The sequence below is a fragment of the Papaver somniferum genome, chromosome 7 (assembly GCF_003573695.1).
Source record: "Papaver somniferum cultivar HN1 chromosome 7, ASM357369v1, whole genome shotgun sequence".
Lineage (NCBI taxonomy): Eukaryota > Viridiplantae > Streptophyta > Magnoliopsida > Ranunculales > Papaveraceae > Papaver > Papaver somniferum.
In genome coordinates, this window is record NC_039364.1 from 131082921 (window position 1) to 131104423 (window position 21503).

The 21503-nt window shown below is 38.2% G+C and overlaps 3 protein-coding genes across 4 annotated transcripts; 2 read left to right on the forward strand and 1 right to left on the reverse strand.

Moving 5' to 3' along the window:
• Positions 1–6346: 6346 nt before the first annotated feature.
• On the forward strand, positions 6347–8624 carry LOC113298434 (60S ribosomal protein L17). The gene is made up of 7 exons (XM_026547181.1): positions 6347–6478; positions 6598–6634; positions 6740–6780; positions 7538–7768; positions 7852–7954; positions 8045–8112; positions 8218–8624. The coding sequence occupies exons 1-7, from the start codon at positions 6476–6478 to the stop codon at positions 8284–8286; spliced, it is 552 nt and encodes a 183-aa protein (XP_026402966.1). The 5' UTR covers positions 6347–6475; the 3' UTR covers positions 8287–8624.
• Positions 8625–9480: 856 nt separating this feature from the next.
• LOC113298435 lies at positions 9481–16513 on the forward strand. 2 transcript variants are annotated; one of them, XM_026547182.1, is made up of 3 exons: positions 9481–9995; positions 10078–10169; positions 16012–16513. In XM_026547182.1, exons 1-3 carry the CDS (start codon positions 9638–9640, stop codon positions 16294–16296), a joined length of 735 nt encoding a protein of 244 aa, XP_026402967.1. In that variant the 5' UTR covers positions 9481–9637; the 3' UTR covers positions 16297–16513. The 2 variants fall into 2 exon arrangements, with proteins under 2 accessions (XP_026402967.1, XP_026402968.1); XM_026547183.1 differs by having other exon boundaries at positions 9483–9995; positions 10084–10169.
• Positions 16514–16623: 110 nt separating this feature from the next.
• On the reverse strand, positions 16624–17540 carry LOC113292977. The gene is made up of 2 exons (XM_026541774.1): positions 17384–17540; positions 16624–17248 (listed from the first exon to the last, which is right to left on the reverse strand). Exons 1-2 carry the CDS (start codon positions 17481–17483, stop codon positions 16827–16829), a joined length of 522 nt encoding a protein of 173 aa, XP_026397559.1. The 5' UTR covers positions 17484–17540; the 3' UTR covers positions 16624–16826.
• Between the last annotated feature and the right edge of the window lie 3963 nt (positions 17541–21503).

The following is a 21503-nucleotide window of genomic DNA, read 5'->3' on the forward strand; positions in this document are numbered from 1 at the left end:
TATCTTAATTTGGCCAGGCCTTGCCCTTTACTAGGAATTTAAAAACAGTCCAAATTCGTCCTCAATCAATGAATCACCTTAAGGAATACAGTAACTCGCTTACAGGATATTCGCGAGTGTTTCGATGGACTTACCTCCCGTACCAGACGGGGGATGAACCGTTGAAGTCGACTCGGGCCACGACTCCTATGTCATGTACGAACCCGAGGGGCCGAGACGATATAGTAATCGTCGTCCTTCCCTGCAAACAGTTTGTATTCAAGGGTACCCTTCCGTAGGGTTTAAAAAAAATAATAAAAAAAATGTCCCGATTGTCCAGTCCAAAGAAAAAAAATAAAATAAAATAATAATAATAATTACAAATTTTTTTTGGAAAGTCTCTCAAAAAAAAAATAATTCTCTTTTTTTTTTCTCTTTTTCTCTCTTTTTTTTTTTTTTTTTTTTTTTTTTTTTTTTTTTTTTTTTTTCCTTCTCTTTTAGCTTTAAGCTTGATTCCAAGGTCTTTAGTATCCAACTTCAAACCTGTAATACAAAGACATACCAAAGAGACGTAAAAAGAACAAATGGAATAATAAAAAAAAAACCCTAAAGATTCTACCTAAACACAAATCCGCGTCGGCAACGCCAAAATGATTAAGGATTTCTCGTGGGTTGTAGTAATGAGGTTCAAACTCTCGGACTTCTGAAGTATAATTTTTTAGACTTAATAGAAAATAAATATATACAAAAAATATTAACAATATGGGCAAGAGTACTGGGACTAAAGATTCAACCGTTTTTTTTCATTTTCAAATGGTTCGGAAATTAATTCTACCAATTATAGTTCAAAAACAAAACAAATATTAACTCTAGTTTATTGCCAAGATAGATTTTATAAAATATTACTTGTATTTCTTAAGCATGGCATATCAAAAAATCCCTAGGACTAAGCATACTCCACCAAATGAAATCACAAGTAATTAATTTAAAATCTTAATTCAATTAAAATTAGTGCAAAAAGTAAATAAAAGAATTAATGAAATTACCACATGGATGAAATTCGACCTCCTCCGTCGTCCCAGTGTTGGGGTTTAACTCATCATGTAGAAAACACGCTCAAAATATTTATTTATTGCTCAAATGGTGTTTACAATGGAGAGAAGAAGAGAAAATGGTGTAAAACTGTAATCTGCGACGCACAAAAAGCGTCACAGAATGAACGATAAAATACAAGTGCTGCTGATGTTTAGACTGCACTGCGACCCACGGCTGTGCGTCTTAGACACTGTTGATAAATCACTGTCCTTGCGAGTCTGTTCTTCGTGTTCTTGGTCATCATCAGCAGCAGAAACAGAGTTTCATCAACTCTTGATTTCTGCTTCTCTGGACCTTCTCTCGACCCCAAACTCTCGACCCCTGGCTCACTTCAATTGTACGTGTATTTATAGTGAATTGAGGCCAAAAATACGACCATTGATTGCGTATATACTCTCTTTAATTCGATTATTCCTCGCTGCCAAAAATAGAGAATAATTGCCATTTAAAGAATTTTCTCACGTCAACTTGCTTCCTGCACGCTCCCATTCGACTTATTCACGCCTCAACACTCTTCCAACGCCAGCAGAACTCCCCCATGTACACAAGAACTTCAATTTTGCTCGTGTTACAGTACACGTGCTCTGTTTTGGGTGTCTGAATCATACCGAAAATTCCATCCAAATTTGATTGATCATGTCACCCATACTATGTTCCTTGACCTATATCACATCTCTATACCAAATTTCAGCCATTGAATCGACCCATAACCCCTTCATTTTGACGATCGAAATTCTGCCAGAACTGTTTAGAAATTTCCCGCCAAAATCGTTTCAAATGGGGAAGAAACTGGTAGCCCCCTATCCAGAGTAGGGGTGCGAATAGAAGCTGCCTTGGGGGTGACCTGGGGGTGCCCCTTAGTAATTAGGTTACCCCTTATCCAAAAGCGAAAGTCCGAATAACACTTGTCCTCCGGGTGCCAAAATCAACTTTTCGAGCCGAATTTTCCAAAAATGTTTATTTCCTAAAAATACATAAAAACACAATATTAGTACAAAAATAGAGTTCCAACAATACGGACATTGAGGAAAAATTAGACACAAAAATGTGTCTATCAGGGATCCAAATAGGATGGGCAAGTTCACTGTCAAATATACTTATAACGTGTTCATTTCGAACTCTCAATACATCAATCGACAGAGATATATTATCCCAAGAGATATATGGAAAAAACTTTGGAAAACCAAAACCCCACTGTTGATGGTGGTTTTTAGCTTAGGGTTAAAATTGTAAAACCATACATCTGACATGACGTCACTATGACCACTAGCGCATTTATTGAATCAATCAGCATGCCTACGTAAGAATTACCAGGGTACCTTTTTCTTATACATGTGTCATGTTCCACGGCAGAACCCTTAGTATTGATCGACATCATCTTCGTACATACCAAACCCTAATTCTCACGCCACCGTGTCAATGGAAAACCATGCCAGCCACGTCTCCGCGCCAAGGCATTCCAACCATGCCAGCCGCACCACCGTGCCAATGACAAACCATGCCAGCCACGTCTCCGCGCCAAGGCATGCCAACCATGCCAGCTGCACCACCGTGCCAATGACAAACCATGCCAGCCACGTCTCCGCGCCAAGGCATGCCAACCATGCCAGCCGCACCACCGTGCCAATGGCATGCCATGCCAACCACGTCTCCGCTCCAAGGCATTCCAACCATGCCAGCCACACCACCGTGCCAATGGCATGCCATGCCAGCCACATCACCGCGCCAAGGCATGCCAACCATGCCAGCCGCACCACTGTGCCAATGGCAAACCATGCCAGCCACATATTCGCGCCAAGGCATGCCAACCATGCCAGCCGCACCACTATGCCAATGGAAAACCATGTCATCCACGTTTACCGCGCCAAGGCATGCCAGCCATGCTGGCCGCACCATGCGCCAATGGCATGCCAAACCCTTGGCCTTAGCCATCCTGGACGCACCATGCGCCAATGGCATGCCAAACCCTTGGCCCTAGCCATGCTGGCCGCACCATGCGCCAATGACATTCCAAACCCTTGGCCCTAGCCATGCTGGCCGCACCATGCGCCAATGGCATGCCAAACCCTTGGCCCTACCATGCCAAGCCGTCCAAACCCTTGGCCCCACTATGCCAAGCCACCCACACCATTCTGCCTTGGCCCCACTATGCCAAGCCGTCCACACCATTCTGCCTTTGCCCTACTATGCCAAGCCATCCGCACCATTCTGCCTTGGCCCCACTATGCCAATCCGTCCGCACCATTCTGCCTTGGCCCCACTATGCCAAGCCGTCCGCACCATTCTGCCTTGGCCCCACTATGAAAAGCCGTTCGCACCATTCTGCCTTGGCCCCACCATGCCAAGCCGTCCAAACCCTTGGCCCTACTATGCCAAGCCGTCCGCGTCATTTTCCTTGGCCCTACCATGCCGGCCTTCCCTATGCGGCTACCAAAACGAAGGCGTGCGACGATCAACGACCACCCCTCAATCCTAGATGCAAATCCTAGCCGTCCAAGGTTGCCAGAAAACGCATGGTAACCTTTGGCCCAAAACCCTAGTTTTGGCCACGCCAAACCGCGCCAAGGCATGTCACATGTGCCAATGGCATGCCAACCACCTTGCCGCGCCATACCATTCCAGCCTTCCCTATGCGGCTACCAAAACGAAGGCGTGCGACGATCAATGACCACCTTTCAATCCTAGATGCAAATCCTATCCGTCCAAGGTTGTCAAACAACGCACGGTAACCTTTGGCCCCAAACCCTAGTTTTGGCCACGCCAAACCATGCCAAGGCATGCATGCCACATGTGCCAATGACATGCCAACCACCTTGCCGCGCCACGCCATACCGGCCTTCCCTATGCGGATTCCAAAACGAAGGCCTGCAACGATCAACGACCACCTTTTCATCTAAGATGCAGATCTTAGCCGTCCAAGGTTACCAGCTAACGCATGTCAACTTTTGGCCCTAGTTTGGTCGCGCCTAAACAAAGCCAAAACCCTAACTTTTGGCCGCGCCTAAACCAGGCCATATTAAAGCCATACCGAGCATGCCTTCATGCCACTGGCTACCAAACGAAGGGTTGCAATAATGAATGACTACCTTTCCTCTTAAGATGCAAAATCTCGACCGTCGAAGGTCACTGAGCCGGCAAGTCTCCCAAGCCCGACTTGCCAGACGACAACAACATGCTACATGTTTTCCACGAAAACACTCGAGACATCAACACATATCACAAACTGGGGGATGCTCATTGGGTATTGGTTTGGCGGTTTACAACGTGCGACGTACACTACGCCCGTTATAAGAAAGTGTCATAGGGATGAGGAGGTTAGTAAATACAGGGAGTAATGGTGAAACACTTTCTTTTATGGAACATCAATTCCAGGCGTTACCGGTTACCACCTCCTCCCATTTACTCACCCGTTTTTCATTTCTTAATGAGACCAGAGTACGTTTCACTTCGACTTGTATAAATAGGTATTGCCTATTTTCACCGAACAACAAGTTCAGGTCAGGAGCATACAACACTCAGAAAATATTCGCTAGCTTTCCATCTGTTAGCTTCCCACTTTCTGATACAAGTCGTGAAACAACTACTCTTCCAGAATCGACTATTCTGGTCTCAACACTCTCTTCGCTTCCCTCCCCAAAACCAACCCTTCTCCTTCACTTTGTGACCGAAGCAAGTCTGGAACGACCATTTCTTGGTTTAGGCCGGATTTGTACAGATTGATCTCTCAAATCTAAAGTACTCCCTTGCAGTACATTGTTTAGGGTTTAAACTCGTTTCTCACCCACACATCCGAAATTACCAAAATCAATTGAAATCGTTTTCACCCTCAAACACCCACATAGAGTAATACTTTTAATTTGGAAAATTCTCAGAGAAATTGTTCCTACTATGGTAAAGCTTGGTTATTACAAGGAGAATATCGACACCTTGTGTCCCTATTGTAGTTCAAAACCAGAAACTCTAGAGCATCTCATTATAAATTGGGACTCAACAACAACTATATGGCTAAATATGAACATAAATGTTCATAACTTCAAGCTAACCACACAACTGTTGCTTCTTGGATCAAAAGCTGGTTTACAAATATTTCCAACATGGATCATGATTCCTGGAACTTGTGGGTTACAACTATGATGATAACCACTTGGTACGTATGAAAGAGTAGATGTACTAAAGTGTTTCAAAATAGGAGCCCCAACTTCCTAACGACACTGAAAAACATTACATCCTAATTAATCAATGTTGAACTAACAATCAGAATCAGCTTTCTTCAAATAACCCTTCTTACAGTCCAGATAATTGGACACCACCCCATATTTATCAATTTAAGATTAACATTGATGCTTCATTTGATGGATCTGATTATTAGAGATTATACAGGTACCTGCTACGACATCAAAGGCAGATACTTCGATGAAGGATTATATGCAGAGCATACCAAATGCTTGGTGGTTAGAGAAGTTATCTTATAGGACAAAACTCTAAATATCGAAAATGTGATTTTTGAATCTGACTGCTTAAATATGGTAAACTCCATAACAGGTGCAACCCCATATGTGCATTGGGAAAATTAGGGGATTATAATAGAAATAAATCACCTTTTATCTAGTGAAGTTTCTAGTACGACTAACTATGTTAAAAGAACAAACAATAATGTAGCTCTTTAAACTAGTTAATAAAGATAGAACAAATAGAGCTTCTTTTGACTTTTTTGGTAAAATCCCAAATGAATATGTTGATGTATTAAGGGATGAAGAAGTTAGCCAGACATTATGTAATAACAACGTATAAGTAAACTTGTCTTCGTGTGTCAAAGAAAAAAGCAAGTATTCACGAAAAGGACCAATAACTTGGTTGTATCAATAGCACGATTTCAGTATCTAAATACACGAGTCCAGGCATTACCTATATCAGTTTCCACTGCCTTACATCTAAACTGACACCATGTTAGAGCAATTCCTATGAGAAATTGGATCTAACTCAAAATGAGCGAGAACCAAAGACACCTCTCTCTAACCTATGTCATGGTAGTACAATGATAAATTCACTGGGAGATGATATCAGTCACCAAAGTTCCAAAGTCTAACAAAAAAAAAAGGGGCACCTCTTCCTTTGAAAACGAAAATTGTTAGGCGCACGCACGGTGCTCCAAACACCATACTAGGCTTCAAAATCCGAACCGAAGGATCTTCATGGGCTTACGTTGTAGAAACTCAACTAGTTTAGCGTCTTCTAGAAAAGTCCAGTCCAGGCCAAATTTCACCTTCCTTCCTAACTACAAAACCCTAGTTTATAAAAGATATCCTTCCGTCTCTCTTTAAAAACTTCTTTTGTGCCGCATTTCTGATTCGGCTCTCCAAACAAAGGAAGAAGAAATAATCGCCAGAAACCCAAATCAACAATGGTGCGTAGATTTGAATCCCTCCATTCAAACCCCATCTACGATATCCTTATTTTCTATTACTTGATTTGATTGTTCGTGTACTGATATAACTCTTCTTTGTTTTGATTTTAATATAACAGGTGAAGTACTCAAAGGAGCCCGATAATCCCACCAAGTGTAAGCATCTCTAATCTTTGTTATCTTATTCTCGTTGTCACAGTTGAAGGGTTTTGCATGAGTTTAGTTACTGAGTTGTGGTGTTTATGATGTTTTCTGTTTCAGCCTGCAAGGCTAGGGGGTCTGATCTTCGTGTTCATTTCAAGGTATGACGGTTTTAGGGTTTTTATTTATTCATTCATGCAAGAGGCTTTTATTTATTTTTTATTTAGTGATGTAAATGGTTGGTTACCTTTTATTTGAGATTTTTGGGTTATTATTTGATTTGTTATCTTAACCAAATGAGTTGTGTTAGTTAATAATTGATTAGTATGAAGCTTGAATATTTGTGTAGTTGGAGGGTCTGGAATGCTGAGATAGAATTAATGGAGGATTTGATGTTTATAACCCTTTGAACAGTGGACTCTTAGGATAGTTGTGGATAATGTGCTTATGTCAATTTTGTACACTTTGATACATAGGTTTTCTGCTCAACTACTCGCTCCAGTTGATTAAATATCTAGTGCGTAACATGATATTGACTGGTCTGTTTGCCTAATTAACCTGAGGTAAATGGTGTTTATTAACTGCGCTATTGTTTTGTCGAGTTTCAATTACGTTGACGTGTTCTTGTTATTTGGTTTGTCTATCACTCTTCTAGATGTTGAATTGTTTTTACTCCTTCCCAGCCTAATATTTCAAATGATTAAGCCTGCTTTTGAGCTATTTATGATTGTCAATAGAATTCACGAGTAGTTCTGGTTTCTATCCTAGTAGTTTTTCTAATAATATGCCTGCACTATATGAGCTATCTCTGATTGTCTTTGTAGAATCTATGAGCTGTTAAATTTTTTGTTTTCTTGGTTTTGTATTTCAATATTTTTCAATAGTTACTCATATTTTTTTTTGTATATTGCTTCTCAGAACACTAGGGAAACAGCGTTCTCTTTAAGGAAGATGCCTTTGGTCAAAGCCAAGAGGTATTTGGAGGATGTCTTAGCTCACAAGCAAGCCATTCCCTTCAGACGTTTCTGTGGTGGTGTTGGTAGGACTGCTCAAGCCAAGAACCGTCACTCAAATGGACAAGGACGTTGGCCCGCTAAGTCCGCCAAGTTCATCCTTGATCTGCTTAAAAATGCTGAGAGCAATGCTGATGTAGGTCTCTCTTCTCTGCTGTAATTTTTATTTCATTAAGTTAGAGTTTACTCTTCCGAATTATTGCTTATTATACGATGCAGGTAAAAGGTTTGGATGTGGATTCACTATACATTTCTCATATCCAAGTTAACCAAGCTCAGAAGCAGAGGCGTAGGACATACCGTGCTCACGGAAGAATCAACCGTAAGTCTCCTTTTAAACATGTGTTGTTTCTCTTTTTTGTATTGTTGGATTTTCGATTTAAGCTGACTGCAATGTGCATCTTTGACTCAGCTTACATGTCATCTCCTTGTCACATCGAGTTGACCTTATCAGAGAAGGAAGAAGCAGTGAAGAAAGAGGTGAGGGTCGTTGGAATATTAATAGAATTACAGTTGTTTCATTTGTAGAATCCTAGTTATACTTGTTGTGTTTCTGCTTGCTGACGTTAGTTCATTTTATTGCAGGCTGACACTCAGTTGGCACCAAGGAAGTCAAAGAAATCTCAAGTTCTTCGTAGTGGTGCCTCATCTTAAGCAGTAGAGAGAGATGAGTCCTCAGAAATGTATTGAGTTCTCTTTGTGCCTTGTTATTTTTACATTAGAAACCATTTTTGTTGCTTTTAGATATGTTTCGACTCTCAATCATATGAAGATTTTGGCTTATGGCCGTGGCCATTTTTTTTTATTGCAATTAGCTCAGTGAATGTTTGTTTTGAGTGATTTTAGTAGAAGTAGGATCTACTAAATTGAAATATTTTCTCTGATGCTGTGCTAGCTGCTAGTTAAACATTTGTTTTGATGGATATCTTGTAGTGTGCATCGTTGAATGGTTGCATGAAATGGTTAATCCAGTTCCTTAGGTTGTTATAGTATCCGGCAGAGTCAATTTTTTTTTTTTAAATTATTATGTTCATTTGGCCCAATGAAAGGTGTGCCTGATATGGAACACAGAAAGGGTTCACCAGTAGACCTTTTTTTTTTTTTTTAAAAATGGAAGCCATATAATTCTCCACACTTTCGGCTACTACATCGCACACTATCTCCAATCTCTCAAGGCTGGGTAAGTAACAAATGTGGAAGCATTCCCACAGAGTGTGCTCGTCACACATCATCGGGAACTGGATCACGATGGTCACTATTTCTTCTTTTTCTGCTTCTTCAACGAGAGGGTCACCTGCACACCCATTGAAATGCCATGTTTTACCATAAGCTTGTTTTTAGTCCACTGTTCCTGGTAGTGCGATCACCTTCAGGCAGCAATAAACTGTACCAAGGATTGACCATTTTTAATCATTGCACTTTTTACACCCAACAACGTAAGGAAAAGTCAATTAGCATCATTGATTACTTAAATCTCGCAATTGATGAATCTAACAACTATGTTTAAGAAGGAAATGTTTTTTGGGTTAAATTTCAATTAGGAATGAGTGGAGAGTGGAAGTGAAGTTATTTTCTCCAATAACAATATTCAATCCAAAGGTCAAGTGTTCTTCTAGGTATGAGATGGACAAATAGACAAACCACGTGGGGAGTACAATATGTTCAACGAGTACCAGAACAGAAGTGAAGTTATTTCTCCAATTTCTTTACGAAATTGATAGTTTTGTACTACTTTCACTTTTGGAAGCCCACCACCACCACACCAACAGCTAGTAAACAAACACTACAATTATGAATAGGCCTACAATTTCATCACACCATGTTCAAAAGTTGATATTAAAGGAAACGGAAAGAAGAAAAATGATGGGAGACACAACTAAAGAAGAAAAGAAAAGTCTATCAGATACAATTCTAGATAACTACTACCTTTGATCAAGAGATGATAGTCTAGGACCTGACTCTTGCAGTTGCTTCTGCTTCTTCACATTGAACTCTAGATGCATAGATGGGTCGGACTGGGGCGAAGTCGCCGAACTTTTGTTTGAGTAGGGTTACGACGCATTTTCGAGTCCGGTCACCATTAGTTCAATCAAAACCCGCTTCTAAATCCATAATAAATGCAAATGAAGATAGTGTTCTTGTAGACAATAGTGATGAGAAGACAATTCCAGGTGTCAATGGAGCAGAAATGGGGAATGAAACTAGTTCATCAGTACAAATTGGCAGAAGAGTTATGATTGTTGTTGATTCAAGTCTGGAAGCTAAAGGTGCTATTCAATGGGCTCTCTCGCATACTATACAGAATCAAGATACTATCGTTCTTCTCTATGTCACCAAGCCTACTAGTTCCACCTCCAACCATGGTTAGGATTTTTCTTTAACATTTTTCTCTTGCAAACTTTTCCATTAGCATCTCTTGAAAGTTCTCAAAGTTGTTCTGATTAGTTACAGGTGAACAAACGAACACGGAAATGTACGCGAAAGAATACGAACTTCTTTACTCCCTGAAGAACATGTGCCATGTCAAAAGACCCAAGGTAAGTTGTAAACAGCTAGTTTTATGAAGGTCAGATTGTTTGCAAATAGCAAAACAAGTAATTCCGTTAAAGAATAATCAAAAATTCGACTAATATCGTGTAAATGTAGTGTTGGGTGCAATAATTAAAAACAAGGAAAAATCAAATAAGCAAAAGTTATTGATACTTAGCTCCTTTATAATGGAAGTGATCGATTTGATGAAACGAATGAGCTCCCCATATCTCCGCAACAGCAACAAGGCAAAACTTTGGAAAAACAGAGTGAGTCACGTGTTCAACACGTTGCCCTTAAGACATTAGCGCCCTGCTACACTCAAAAGTGATGCTATAGCCCTCACAGGACGGATATCTCCAGGATAAAACACCCTACTACACCTACTACTAGCATATGTAGTAGATGCTCAACTTGAGCTTGGCAACTCCGAAAAAACCGTTAAGGAAAATCGCGAATGCTTAAAAACCTATAAAATATTTTCCCTTAGGGGTCCCTCTAAAATATAGAGCAACCCCTTTCCCATAGATTTTACAAAAGTAGTGAATTTCTTTATATAATGACAAAACAACTTAAGAAGAAAAACTCCCCGATGTGGGACTAAAAGGTTTATATAGTTTCTTAAAACTACTAAAAATTGGAAACTCCACGATGTGGGACTAAAAAGTTTCATTCACAAAATAAAACAATAAATTATAATTTTTTATTAAAACTTTAAAAAATTATTTTTTATTAATCGTTTTCCAACAATCCCCCACATGAATGAAAACTCAATAAAACATGAAAACACAGATAGATCTTGGTAAATAAACATCCCAACCTCACGATCCAAACAGACTGATCGTGCAAGTGTTGAAATCATACTAGTCATTTCTACGTCCTCTCCCTCACACAAAAGTGTGTTGACCCCAGGGTCATACTATGGATTGCATAAATCATAATAGTATTGAGAGCTTTCATCTTTAATTCTCACATGGTGAGACTATAGGTATCTTTCACCAAAGTGAAAAAGCATGAACTAGTGAACCCTTAGTGACCTTTAGGTCCTAAGTTCCAGTAATACCAAAACCATCAAAATGAAAATCACATAAAAAACGCAGGAAATACCATTTTAGGCAGAGGTGTCCATGAGGTCTTGAACCTTTGCTTAGTGAGATATTACCAGAATTACTTGCTAGAGACAGTGAACTATGTCTTGAACTGCTAGCATTTGATGTAATTCGTGATAACAACCACGGGTGATATCTCCAAGATTGCTGCCAAGCTCGTGCCGTTTTGTCCGTTTTGGCCCTGGACGTATCCTGTTTCTCAGAATGCTCTAGAGAATCAGCTCATATTCTCACAGGAAGCGACCCACTTCCTCATTCAGATAGGTGAGTTTCCATAAAGAGTGTTACTGCTACACCCCACTTCAATCTTAAATTGAAACTATAGAACTCATTAAGACTTATTAAAAAGTCATCCTCCACATGCAGTCACACTATCACGTCTACACCATAGGGAAGGGACAGAGAATGAAAATCTCTGATAGTGTTTACCTTTACCCACCACAAATTAGTTGTCTCATTCGAAACCTTGATCATGGGATCTCCAGTCAGCAAGGTTGAGTATCCTTCATGGCAAGTTTAATATATGAGCTTAAGCCCCAACCCCCTCGATGCATTTTTAACTATCTCTTTGTACAAACCTTTCGTCAAAGATTGCGCGATATTCTCCTTGGACTTTATCCAATCAATGGAAATAACGCCGATTGAGATTAGTTATTTCTTAGCTTTAACTATTATAGCTTGGCTAACACAATGTATAGATATAGCTGGCACAGGCCTATGCCAAAGAGGAATGTCTTCTAAAAAGCATCTTAGGCACTCGGCCCCCTCTCATGCTTTATCTAACGCAATACTCTCAGATTCCATAATGAATTGAGCGATATGTTTGTTTGGAAATCTTCCAACAACAAACCCACATGTTAGAGTGAAACCATATCCACTCGTAGACTTAGACTCCTCTGAGTCAACTATCCAGTTTGCATCATAAAGTCCCAAGGACAACAAGATACCTTTCATAAATCAAAAGAGTATTTTAGGTACCATAATACTCTACTCAGTGCATCTGAATTCTCTTGCTCTGGACTACAATTATATCCACTTAACTTACTCACAATATAGGCAATGTCTGGACTCTTACAGTTCATTAAATTCATCAGACATCCTATAACTTTTGAGTATTCAAGTTAAGATACTCCACTACCCTTATTTTTCTTGAGACTACAAGAATAATCGTACGAAGTACAAGCAGGTTTACAATCAGACTGATTGTATCTCTTAAGCACAACTCAACATAATGAGAACGACTAAGACTTATAAATGTTTGATTATCTTCTAATCCTCATCCCTAAGATTACATCAAAAGGGCCCAAGTCTTTCAAGTCAATGTTCTCATTCAGTGCATGTTTTTAGTGGAATTGATCACATCTATGTTTGTATCAAGCATATCATCAACATACAAGCATACAATTACACAGACATCCTTAACAAGTTACTTGTAACATACTTGTCAGATTCATTAATTTAAATCCACTATCCATTATCACATGATTAAATTTTCCATGTCACTGTTTACGTGCTTATTTGAAAACCATACAAAGATTTTTCAAATTACAAACTTTGTATTCACAACCTTTCACTACAAAGTCTTCAGGTTGATCTATGTAAATTTTTTACCTAATTCACGGTTTTAGAAAAAGCTGTCTTAACATCCATCTGATGTATCTCTACGTTCTTTATGGCAGCAATAACAATTAGTATCTCAACGGAAGTAATTTCCGTCACAATTGAATTAGAATCAAGGAAATCTACACCTTCTTTTAGTTTATAGCCTTTAGCTACCAACTTAGCTTAATATTTTTCCACAGTTTCATCTACCTATCGTTTCCTCTTAAAGACTCATTTACATCCCATGGTCTTACAACCTGGAGGTAAACTAGCAAGCTCCCAAGTCTGGTTCCAACGGACTGAGTCCATTTCACTAAATGAAGCTTCTTACCAGAATGGGGTTTCAGTAGATATCAAGGCTTCTTTACAAGTCTGTGGCTCAGACTAAGCTAGGCATGTTATGAAGTCGGTTTCATAAGAAGTCTCAAGTCTAATTATTTTACTTCTCTTAGGCTCAACATCAACTTCATCTTCCTTTAAAATAAGTTCTGACTATTTGAAATAAATCTAGGGGATCAACAACACATCTCTAATGAGGTACAGGTTTAGAATAAACATGTTCAAAGAACTCAGCATCCCTAGATTCCGTAATAATATTCACACCAATGTCAGAAAAAATCAGAACACACAACCAAAAATCTATTTGTAGAAGTATACTCAATATACCCTATACGAAAACACAATCAACATTTTTGGTTTCAATCTAGTTCTTTTAGGAAGAGGCAAACTTAGTCAAACGCCCCCACACTTTGACACATTCATAAGAAGGTCATCTACCGTTCCATAAACCATATGGAGTTTCATCTGATTCTTAAAAGGGTACTTTATTCAGGATATACTAGTTAAGAGACTGCCTCCCCCCACAAGGCCGCAGGTAATCCTGAACTAATCAACATGGAAATTATCATCTCCTTAAGGATACGGTTGTTATGTTCAAGGCTTCTAATTGGTTTCCAACTTCAAGTTTATACATCTTAAGGCTTCTAAGGCGTCATCCTTATCCTAAGCAAGTATACAAGATAGTACCTCGTACAATCATCTACGGAAGTTATAACCATCTTTTACCACAGTGGTTTTGGGTTGAACTCATGTCAACTAGGCCTAACTGAATTAATTCTAAAGGCTTAGAATTACTCTGAACATTTGTGCTAAAAGATTTTATAGCATATTTTGATTCTTCACAGATTTCACTTTTGTGTTCAAAATCCAAACTAAATTTGGGTACGAAGCCTATGCTAGCCAGTTAAGCATTGACTTATAAGTTTACGGTTCCAAGTCTACCACGTAAAACAATCAATCACACAAAGATATCACAAGAATCAACTACGTTCACATCATCAGTTTTTCCGTTAAGCTTATATAGACCCAAAGTCCTATAACTCTTGCTTAAAAAATCACTGCCTAGTTACAACAAGTTTTCCAGATTCAATTAAGATCTTAAATATTTTTCCATCTACAACAGAACAAGATACAAGATTTTCGCATATGCTCGGAACATGAAAACTTCATTCAATGTGAGAATATTACAGATATGAGCTTCTGCTCGACCTTTTCCTTTTATGCAACCTCTATTGCATATGAGTTACTCAATAAGAGTTTCTCGACATCCCCTATCCTATGATAGGAGGTGAACAGGTCTCTGTTTCAACAAACATTCTTGGTGGCTCCAGAGTCCACCTACTGGTCTCTCACATTGGTTATTAAAATAACTTCCGACATCATGCCACCAAACTCCTTCTAGTTTGTTTCAACTAAATTAGCATTAACTTTCTACTTATTAAGGTTTTTATGTTGTCTACAATTTACTGCCGCGTGGCCAGGAATTTTACAAACATAACACTCACCCTTAACTAAAGTAATTCCGGATTCAGGTTTACGAAATATACCTTTATCATGAAGACCATGCTTAGAGTTGCGTTCGATGTTCTCACCTTTGCCATCTTTGGAAGATTTGTTTCCAACCACATGCGGCTATTAGCCATGTCCCTCGGAGATGACACCTTTATTCACAAATCACAATTCCAAATCAGAAAGTAAAATATGAGTTTTGAAGATAACATCTATATATACAAACTTCATTTGAATCAGAGTTTCAAAAAACTTATGGTTACCCCACAAAAATTAATTTAGTTAACAACAATTTTCTGCTCGTCAGAATTTTTCAGAAACGTTTTTATGTTTTGTAAAATATCAAAAAAATACTTTTACAACTCCAAAAATTCTGAAATTTTACGCGGGTAACTATCAGGATGTCTACTACGTTGTGTCAAAAGGGTTCATCGAAATTCCTTCTAGATTAAAAGATAAAATTGAAACTCCACAGCTGACCAGAAATTCGTTTTTGTTTTTCACTCCACAATTAACATCCATGATTCACAAACCAATCAATCGTTTTCGATTATTACAAATGCTAATGTCTTAAGATTGTTGGGTGCAATAATCAAAAACAAGGAAAAATCAAATAAGCAAAAGTTATTGATACTTAGCTCCTTTATAATGGAAGTGATCGATTTGATGAAACGAATGAGCTCCCCATATCTCCGCAACAGCAACAAGGCAAAACTTTGGAAAAACAGAGTGAGTCACGTGTTCAAAACGTTGCCCTTAAGACATTAGCGCCCGGCTACACTCAAGAGTGATGCTATAGCCCTCACAGGACAAAAATGTTAAGGAAAATCGCGAACTCTTAAGAAACGCTATAAAATATTTTCCCTTAGGGGTCCCTCTAAAATATAGAGCAATCCCTTTCCCATAGATTTTACAAAAGTAGTGAATTTCTTTATATAATGGAATAAAACAATTTAAGAAGAAAAACTCCCAATGTGGGACTAAAAGGTTTATATAGTTTCTTAAAACTACTAAAAATTGGAAACTCCACGACGTGGGACTAAAAAGTTTCATTCACAAAATAAAACAATAGATTATAATTTTTTATTAAAACTTTAAAAAATTATTTTTTATTAATCGTTTTCCAACATGTAGTATTTGCCAAACATATTTCCTCTAATAATGCAATTTCTCAAGTTTATATTTGTAAACTGCAACTGTTTTCCTAAACTAACATGGTATTTATGAAGGTTTTTAGCCCATTCAATTAGGATTTCCAATGACTTTGTGTATTGTACTATCTACTATACAGGTACAAATTGAAGTTGCAGTAGTGGAAGGAAAAGAAAAAGGGCCAACCATTGTAGCAGAAGCAAAAAACCAAGGGGTGTCACTATTGATACTCGGGCAGAAGAAGCGATCAATGACTTGGCGACTAGTAATGATGTGGGCAGGGAGTCGAATTGGTGCTGGTGTCGTTGAATACTGTATTGATAATGCCAGTTGCATGACAATTGGCGTGAGAAGAAACAATAGAAAAGTTGGAGGGTATCTTATTACGACGAAACGTCACAAGGATTTTTGGCTGTTGGCTTGAATGTACACAACAATTTAGATGTACAAAAAGTGTCCATGCACAATGAATGAACCAATTAATTTAGTGTTGGATGATTTGCAAACAGGATGTTCAAAAAGAGAATGGACGTGTGATTGTTCAGTGACGTAACAGTTTTGTACATGAAGAAGGCTGGTTCTCAAGCCTTAACAATGTGGTGTAGTTGAGCATTATCTTGATGCATTTACTTTGTTATTGCGACTGAACTAGCTTTGTTCATACGTACAGTTAGTTATAAAAACAGGCTTTAGAGCAGAAACAAAAAAAAAAAACAAAAAAAAACTTGGAAACACGGACAAAAGATAAACATGAGACAGTAGAACCTCTTTATAAGAATAATTTCCGAACAACAAAAACTAGATCGTACAAAGAAAAGAGATTTATTTGAAATGTAATTACTAAAAATTCCGATTACACACATTACCTCGACGTAATGTAAGTATGTTTTTTATTTTATTTTATGGATATGTCACCACCACCACGGCAGCCAACCGTCACCACCGTGCAGTCTCCTATGTTGCTTTTGTTTTCTCTGAGTTTTTAGAAATAAAAACGGAGGTTTTTCTCAAAGCTGCCTTGGGTATCTTGTGCTTTCTCCTGGTGACTTTCATCCTCTTAGTTGGTGGTGAAAGATAGTACCAAACACTCAGAATGATCAAACCATTGAAGACAAACAAGTATGAATATTCTTTGAACTTTTGATCTACTAAGAAAATATCAAAATTCCTAACAGAAGCAATGACTTCTTGTAATGTTGTCTCCGCTGTAAAGTTCCAATGTCTATTGACATAACGATCTTTAATCCAAGGAACTATATCTTCAGCTACGAAATGCAAAAACCTCTTATAATAACATATTATTTCATCAATTTTTGCCGCTGTAAAGTTCAAATAGCTCGTAACATAGGGACTGATAACGGTTCCAACTTTCTGATCTGCAGCATAGAGAAAACTCTTAAAATGATTAAGCATTGCAGTAATATACATACAAGAAAACGTGTAGAGATCAAGATTGAGGCAAAATTCAAGTTTCTCGACGGAACGTACGTGCTCGTTTATATCACACATACCTTCGTCAGTAGAATCAAAACCGGACCCCACAGAGATTAGCAGAAGCAATATCAGTGGTACAAGAAATTTGCTCCTTACTATGAAATAAACAAACTCCATAACTAGTTAATACGCTTGCTCTATCTATGATCACATGATATGTTCAACATCCATAGCTTGATTGGAGTACATATAGGATACCAACCAGCAAATTTAGTGAATTTTTTAAATCAGAATTAAGTTTAAGATTTCTTAACAAACTTTCAAACATCGTTACCTGGTAGGACCAAAATCAGTGAGTGTCAAACCAATGAATCAACAATCAGTATGGTGAATGTGTATGCTCAAAAAAAAAAGGAAGTAATCTTATCTGTTCGTCCGATTTAATGTGATTTCTTCCAAGTTTCAATAGTCAAATAAAAATAAGAAAAGAGAAAGTGATCTCTTCATCAATGTAATGTTCTGTACATGAAAAAGGCGGGGCTTTCATCATTATAAGTGGGAAGAAGAGAGACAAAAAAATACTCCAAACTTACCAAATGATCAAAATTACAGATACATCTGCTACTTGAATCAACTGTTCGAACATCTAAATCCTTAGATTGATTTGAGTCTCTAGCAGGGGCGGAGCCAAGAATTATGGGACGGGGGTGCAAAAATCTGCTATGGGGAGAAATTTTTTTTTTTTAGGGGGTGTACATATACAAAATTTTTTCTAATTGGGCCTAAAATAGGCTTTGAAATCAGCTGGGCAGGAGTGCAAGTGCAACCCCTTACAATGGACTGGCTCCGCCCCTGGTCTCTAGTTAACCATTAGCCAAAAGTTCAAGAAAAATAAAGAGAGGAACCCTGATTTTGGGCATACCAAAATCTTCTTAGGCATACAAAGCACTAGTCCTAACTTGGGTGACCTTATAAGGGGTACCCTATGGGGTGGTTCAATTACCTATATGCCCTTAAATCCTTTAAATTACTACTAATATATCCCTAACCCTAATACAAAACCTATAATCAACTACACCTAAAATCAGTTTCATTCACCTTCTTCTTCTTCCTCTCCACAGCCGAACTCATTTACCCTTCCCTTTCTTTTTTTTCATCGCGGAAATTTAATCGTCGATTCGTGAAAATTTAGTCGACGATTAAACTCATCTATATAATGGGTCTTCGTAAGCCAATATCTCGTTCAAATCGATCGACTCAACAACCCATTGAAGAAGAAGAAGATTTAGAGAGTGAAGAACAAACTCAAAATCAACCACAAAATCAACCGGAAGAAGAGATTGAAGAAGGACCAACTCCGGAAATGAGAATAAGAAGGTTAGTTCTATAAACCCATCTCGTATTTGATGTTTTAGATTGGTTTGGTCGATTTAATTCGTCAAAATCATGTTTCTGCGGCTGTTACAGGGTATAGTTCGGCGCAAAACAAATCTTAGATGTGCGCCGAGCTGTTCTTGAAACTGAACCCTGAAAGTGCATATGAACGGCTCGGCGTATATCTGAAATCCGTTTTGAGCCGAACTTAGTAACACAGAGACTTATATTTAGGATCGGCTTATTCGATGGTGTTAGTTTTCTGCCGAATATGTTTTGTGAATTTCAGAAATTTTGCATGTGCGTAGGATCGGCTTGTATGGTAGTATTAGTTTTGTGCCGAATAAATGTTGTTTGAATTTCAGAATTTTTGCATGTGCTTAGAAGACGGGTCGTGGTTAAATGCCCTTTTATGTTTCCAACTTCCTTTTAATCATTTGTCCTTCAGGTTCGGCTTTTTCTATAATTTGAGTTATAAGCCGAGCCTTAAAAATCATTATTGGTGTAATCCAGTATATAGTTCGGCTTAAACCTCACCAATATGGTGAGCCGAATCTGTAAAATTTTTCAAAATTAGATAAAAATTTTCATCGCCTTGCACGTCCTCCATTCTTTCAACTTAAGTGGTTGAATTATCGGTTGACATTTTTTCCTCACATTGCACCATATGTGAAACGTACAAAGGAAATACCTTCTTAATAGCATACATCAACGATGAATCTTGATCGGAAACGAACACTTTAGGAAGAGCACCCTCCCGGAAGATTAACTTCAATTGTTCTAACCCCCAAACATAACTCTATTTCTTCTCGTTTTTCATGAAACAAAAAGCCACGGTGAACGGTGACTTTGTCGAAGTATGCCCCACAATGTTCATCAACGTCATCTCATATTTATTAGTCTTGTACGTGAAATCCAATATAATAACTTGTGGGAATCATAGAGCCAATTGGGCGCATTCCGGGTGGGTAAGGAAAAGGTGTGTGACTTGACCGAAGTCATCCAACTTCTTTTGGCAAGCGTAGTTATTCTTCACCCCTAACCACATTACTTGTTGCATCACCATCCTACCTTGCAAATTGAGTTTCTAATCTTTTGTCTTGCATTGTAGATAGTTTGCATAGTCGACTTGTTATTCTTGTTGTCCGCCTTCAATTTGCTAAGAATCCTAGAAGGTAGCAAACGTGCCCGTGTCATTTTATCCACTTCTAGCATCTCGTCGGGTTTGAGTCGCGCTACTTTCGCATGTCCATGAAGGTCTTTGGGACGTGGGTGGTTATGACGACAATCCATATCTTTATTCATTATCCAATATTGATCTTCTTTGTTCATGGACTTATTCTTGAGGTTGAAAACGATCTCGAAAGGGCAATTTATTTTCTTCGTCTTCGTCCTATTCTTTCTCCCGGTCTTCCCAACGTATACAGTACCCTTTTTAACCTTGCTAGCGCCGGTTCCACTACGCTCACAAATCATTTCAAACTGATCCCATCGGCTTTGTTGTCCTTTAACTAGTACACAATTTATCTTCATCGCGTGTTCCTCAAGCCAATCCAGAACTTCTGGTTTAGTTTTCCATATCTACGTTCATTCCAAAACAAGTAATTTGTAAGAAAAACTTTGGAATATTCCGACAACATTAAGGTAAACAAAAGGTTCTTACATACCAAATCATTTTGGAAGTGATCCTTGGTATCCTCGTGAATTATGTCTACTGGATCAGGTTGATTTTCCATGGGTCCAAGCACGATCTACAAAGAATATCACAAGGTTAAACATTAGAAAGGGAATACAATAACAAGGTTCGGCGCATTCGATAATCACATTATGTGCCGAACTATAAACATTTACAGGTTTCGGCTTATACGATATCCTCAATATGTGCAGAACCACGAACAATATTTTAACCCAAAAATTAACAAATTCATGTTCGGCTCAGACGATAATCATATTATGTGCCGAACCTTGAACATAAGAGGTTTCGGCTGATACGATATTCTCCATATGTGCCGAACCAGTAACAATATTTCAACCCAGAAATTAAAAAATTATGTTCGGCACATACGATTTTGGATATGTAAGCCGAATTAGTAATGATTCTATTCCGTACTATTCAGGATGTTGTTCGGCTTACTATGAAACTTTCATATAAGCCGAACTAGTGTCTAGCAAAAGGGTTGGAATTGGAAATTATAGGTTCGGCGTATGCAGTAAACAGATTCAGTAAGCCGAACCGTTCATCAATTGGTAGATTCGGCTCATAGATGTGAGCCGAACCTCAACCTGTTTCGCCGAACCATAATTCAAAAAACCTAACTTTTGATAATTGAGAGCTATAGAAGTGAGATTAAGTATAGGATATAAGTGTACCTGTGTATTAGAAGCATTGGGTTCCTCATCAATGTCTTCATCATCAGGATTTGGCTCATAAAAATCATCATCTTGAGTTTGTGTTTTAGTTTGAGCTTGAGTTTGAGTGGGTGTAAAATCATTCTCATAATCTAAGAAATCAGCCATTTCTGGATCATTATTGTAGTTGATATGTATTTTCCTAGGTTTTTTAGATGAATGATGACCCTCCTCATCCTCCATTGAATCAAGAATTAGAATTTTCTCACTTTCTCCTTCTCATTCTCTCCTTCTTAACCAAACCAAAACTTTGATTTTTTTTTCCTCAAATTTTTCATCTAAACAACTCTTATAATTCTGAAAATTATTTTACTCACTAAACAAAATATTTAATCACTAATCAAGATTATTAACACTAATACGTAAAGGGCAGATTTACCATTAAAAAAATTTGGGTTAAGGGGTTATCTGATT

What these genes read in the sequence shown, in the direction of transcription:
- LOC113292977 (XM_026541774.1), bottom strand. Translation starts at nt 17,483, where the DNA reads ATGGAGTTTGTTTATTTCATAGTAAGGAGCAAATTTCTTGTACCACTG. An exon ending in TTTTGATTCTACTGACGAAG is followed by an intron (nt 17,249 to 17,383) that starts GTATGTGTGATA and finishes TCTATGCTGCAG; the next exon opens with ATCAGAAAGTTGGAACCGTT.
- LOC113298435 (XM_026547182.1), top strand. Translation starts at nt 9,638, where the DNA reads ATGGGTCGGACTGGGGCGAAGTCGCCGAACTTTTGTTTGAGTAGGGTT. An exon ending in TAGTTCCACCTCCAACCATG is followed by an intron (nt 9,996 to 10,077) that starts GTTAGGATTTTT and finishes TGTTCTGATTAG; the next exon opens with TTACAGGTGAACAAACGAAC. An exon ending in GCCATGTCAAAAGACCCAAG is followed by an intron (nt 10,170 to 16,011) that starts GTAAGTTGTAAA and finishes TCTACTATACAG; the next exon opens with GTACAAATTGAAGTTGCAGT.
- LOC113298434 (XM_026547181.1), top strand. An exon ending in GCCCGATAATCCCACCAAGT is followed by an intron (nt 6,635 to 6,739) that starts GTAAGCATCTCT and finishes TTTCTGTTTCAG; the next exon opens with CCTGCAAGGCTAGGGGGTCT. An exon ending in AAGAAGCAGTGAAGAAAGAG is followed by an intron (nt 8,113 to 8,217) that starts GTGAGGGTCGTT and finishes ATTTTATTGCAG; the next exon opens with GCTGACACTCAGTTGGCACC.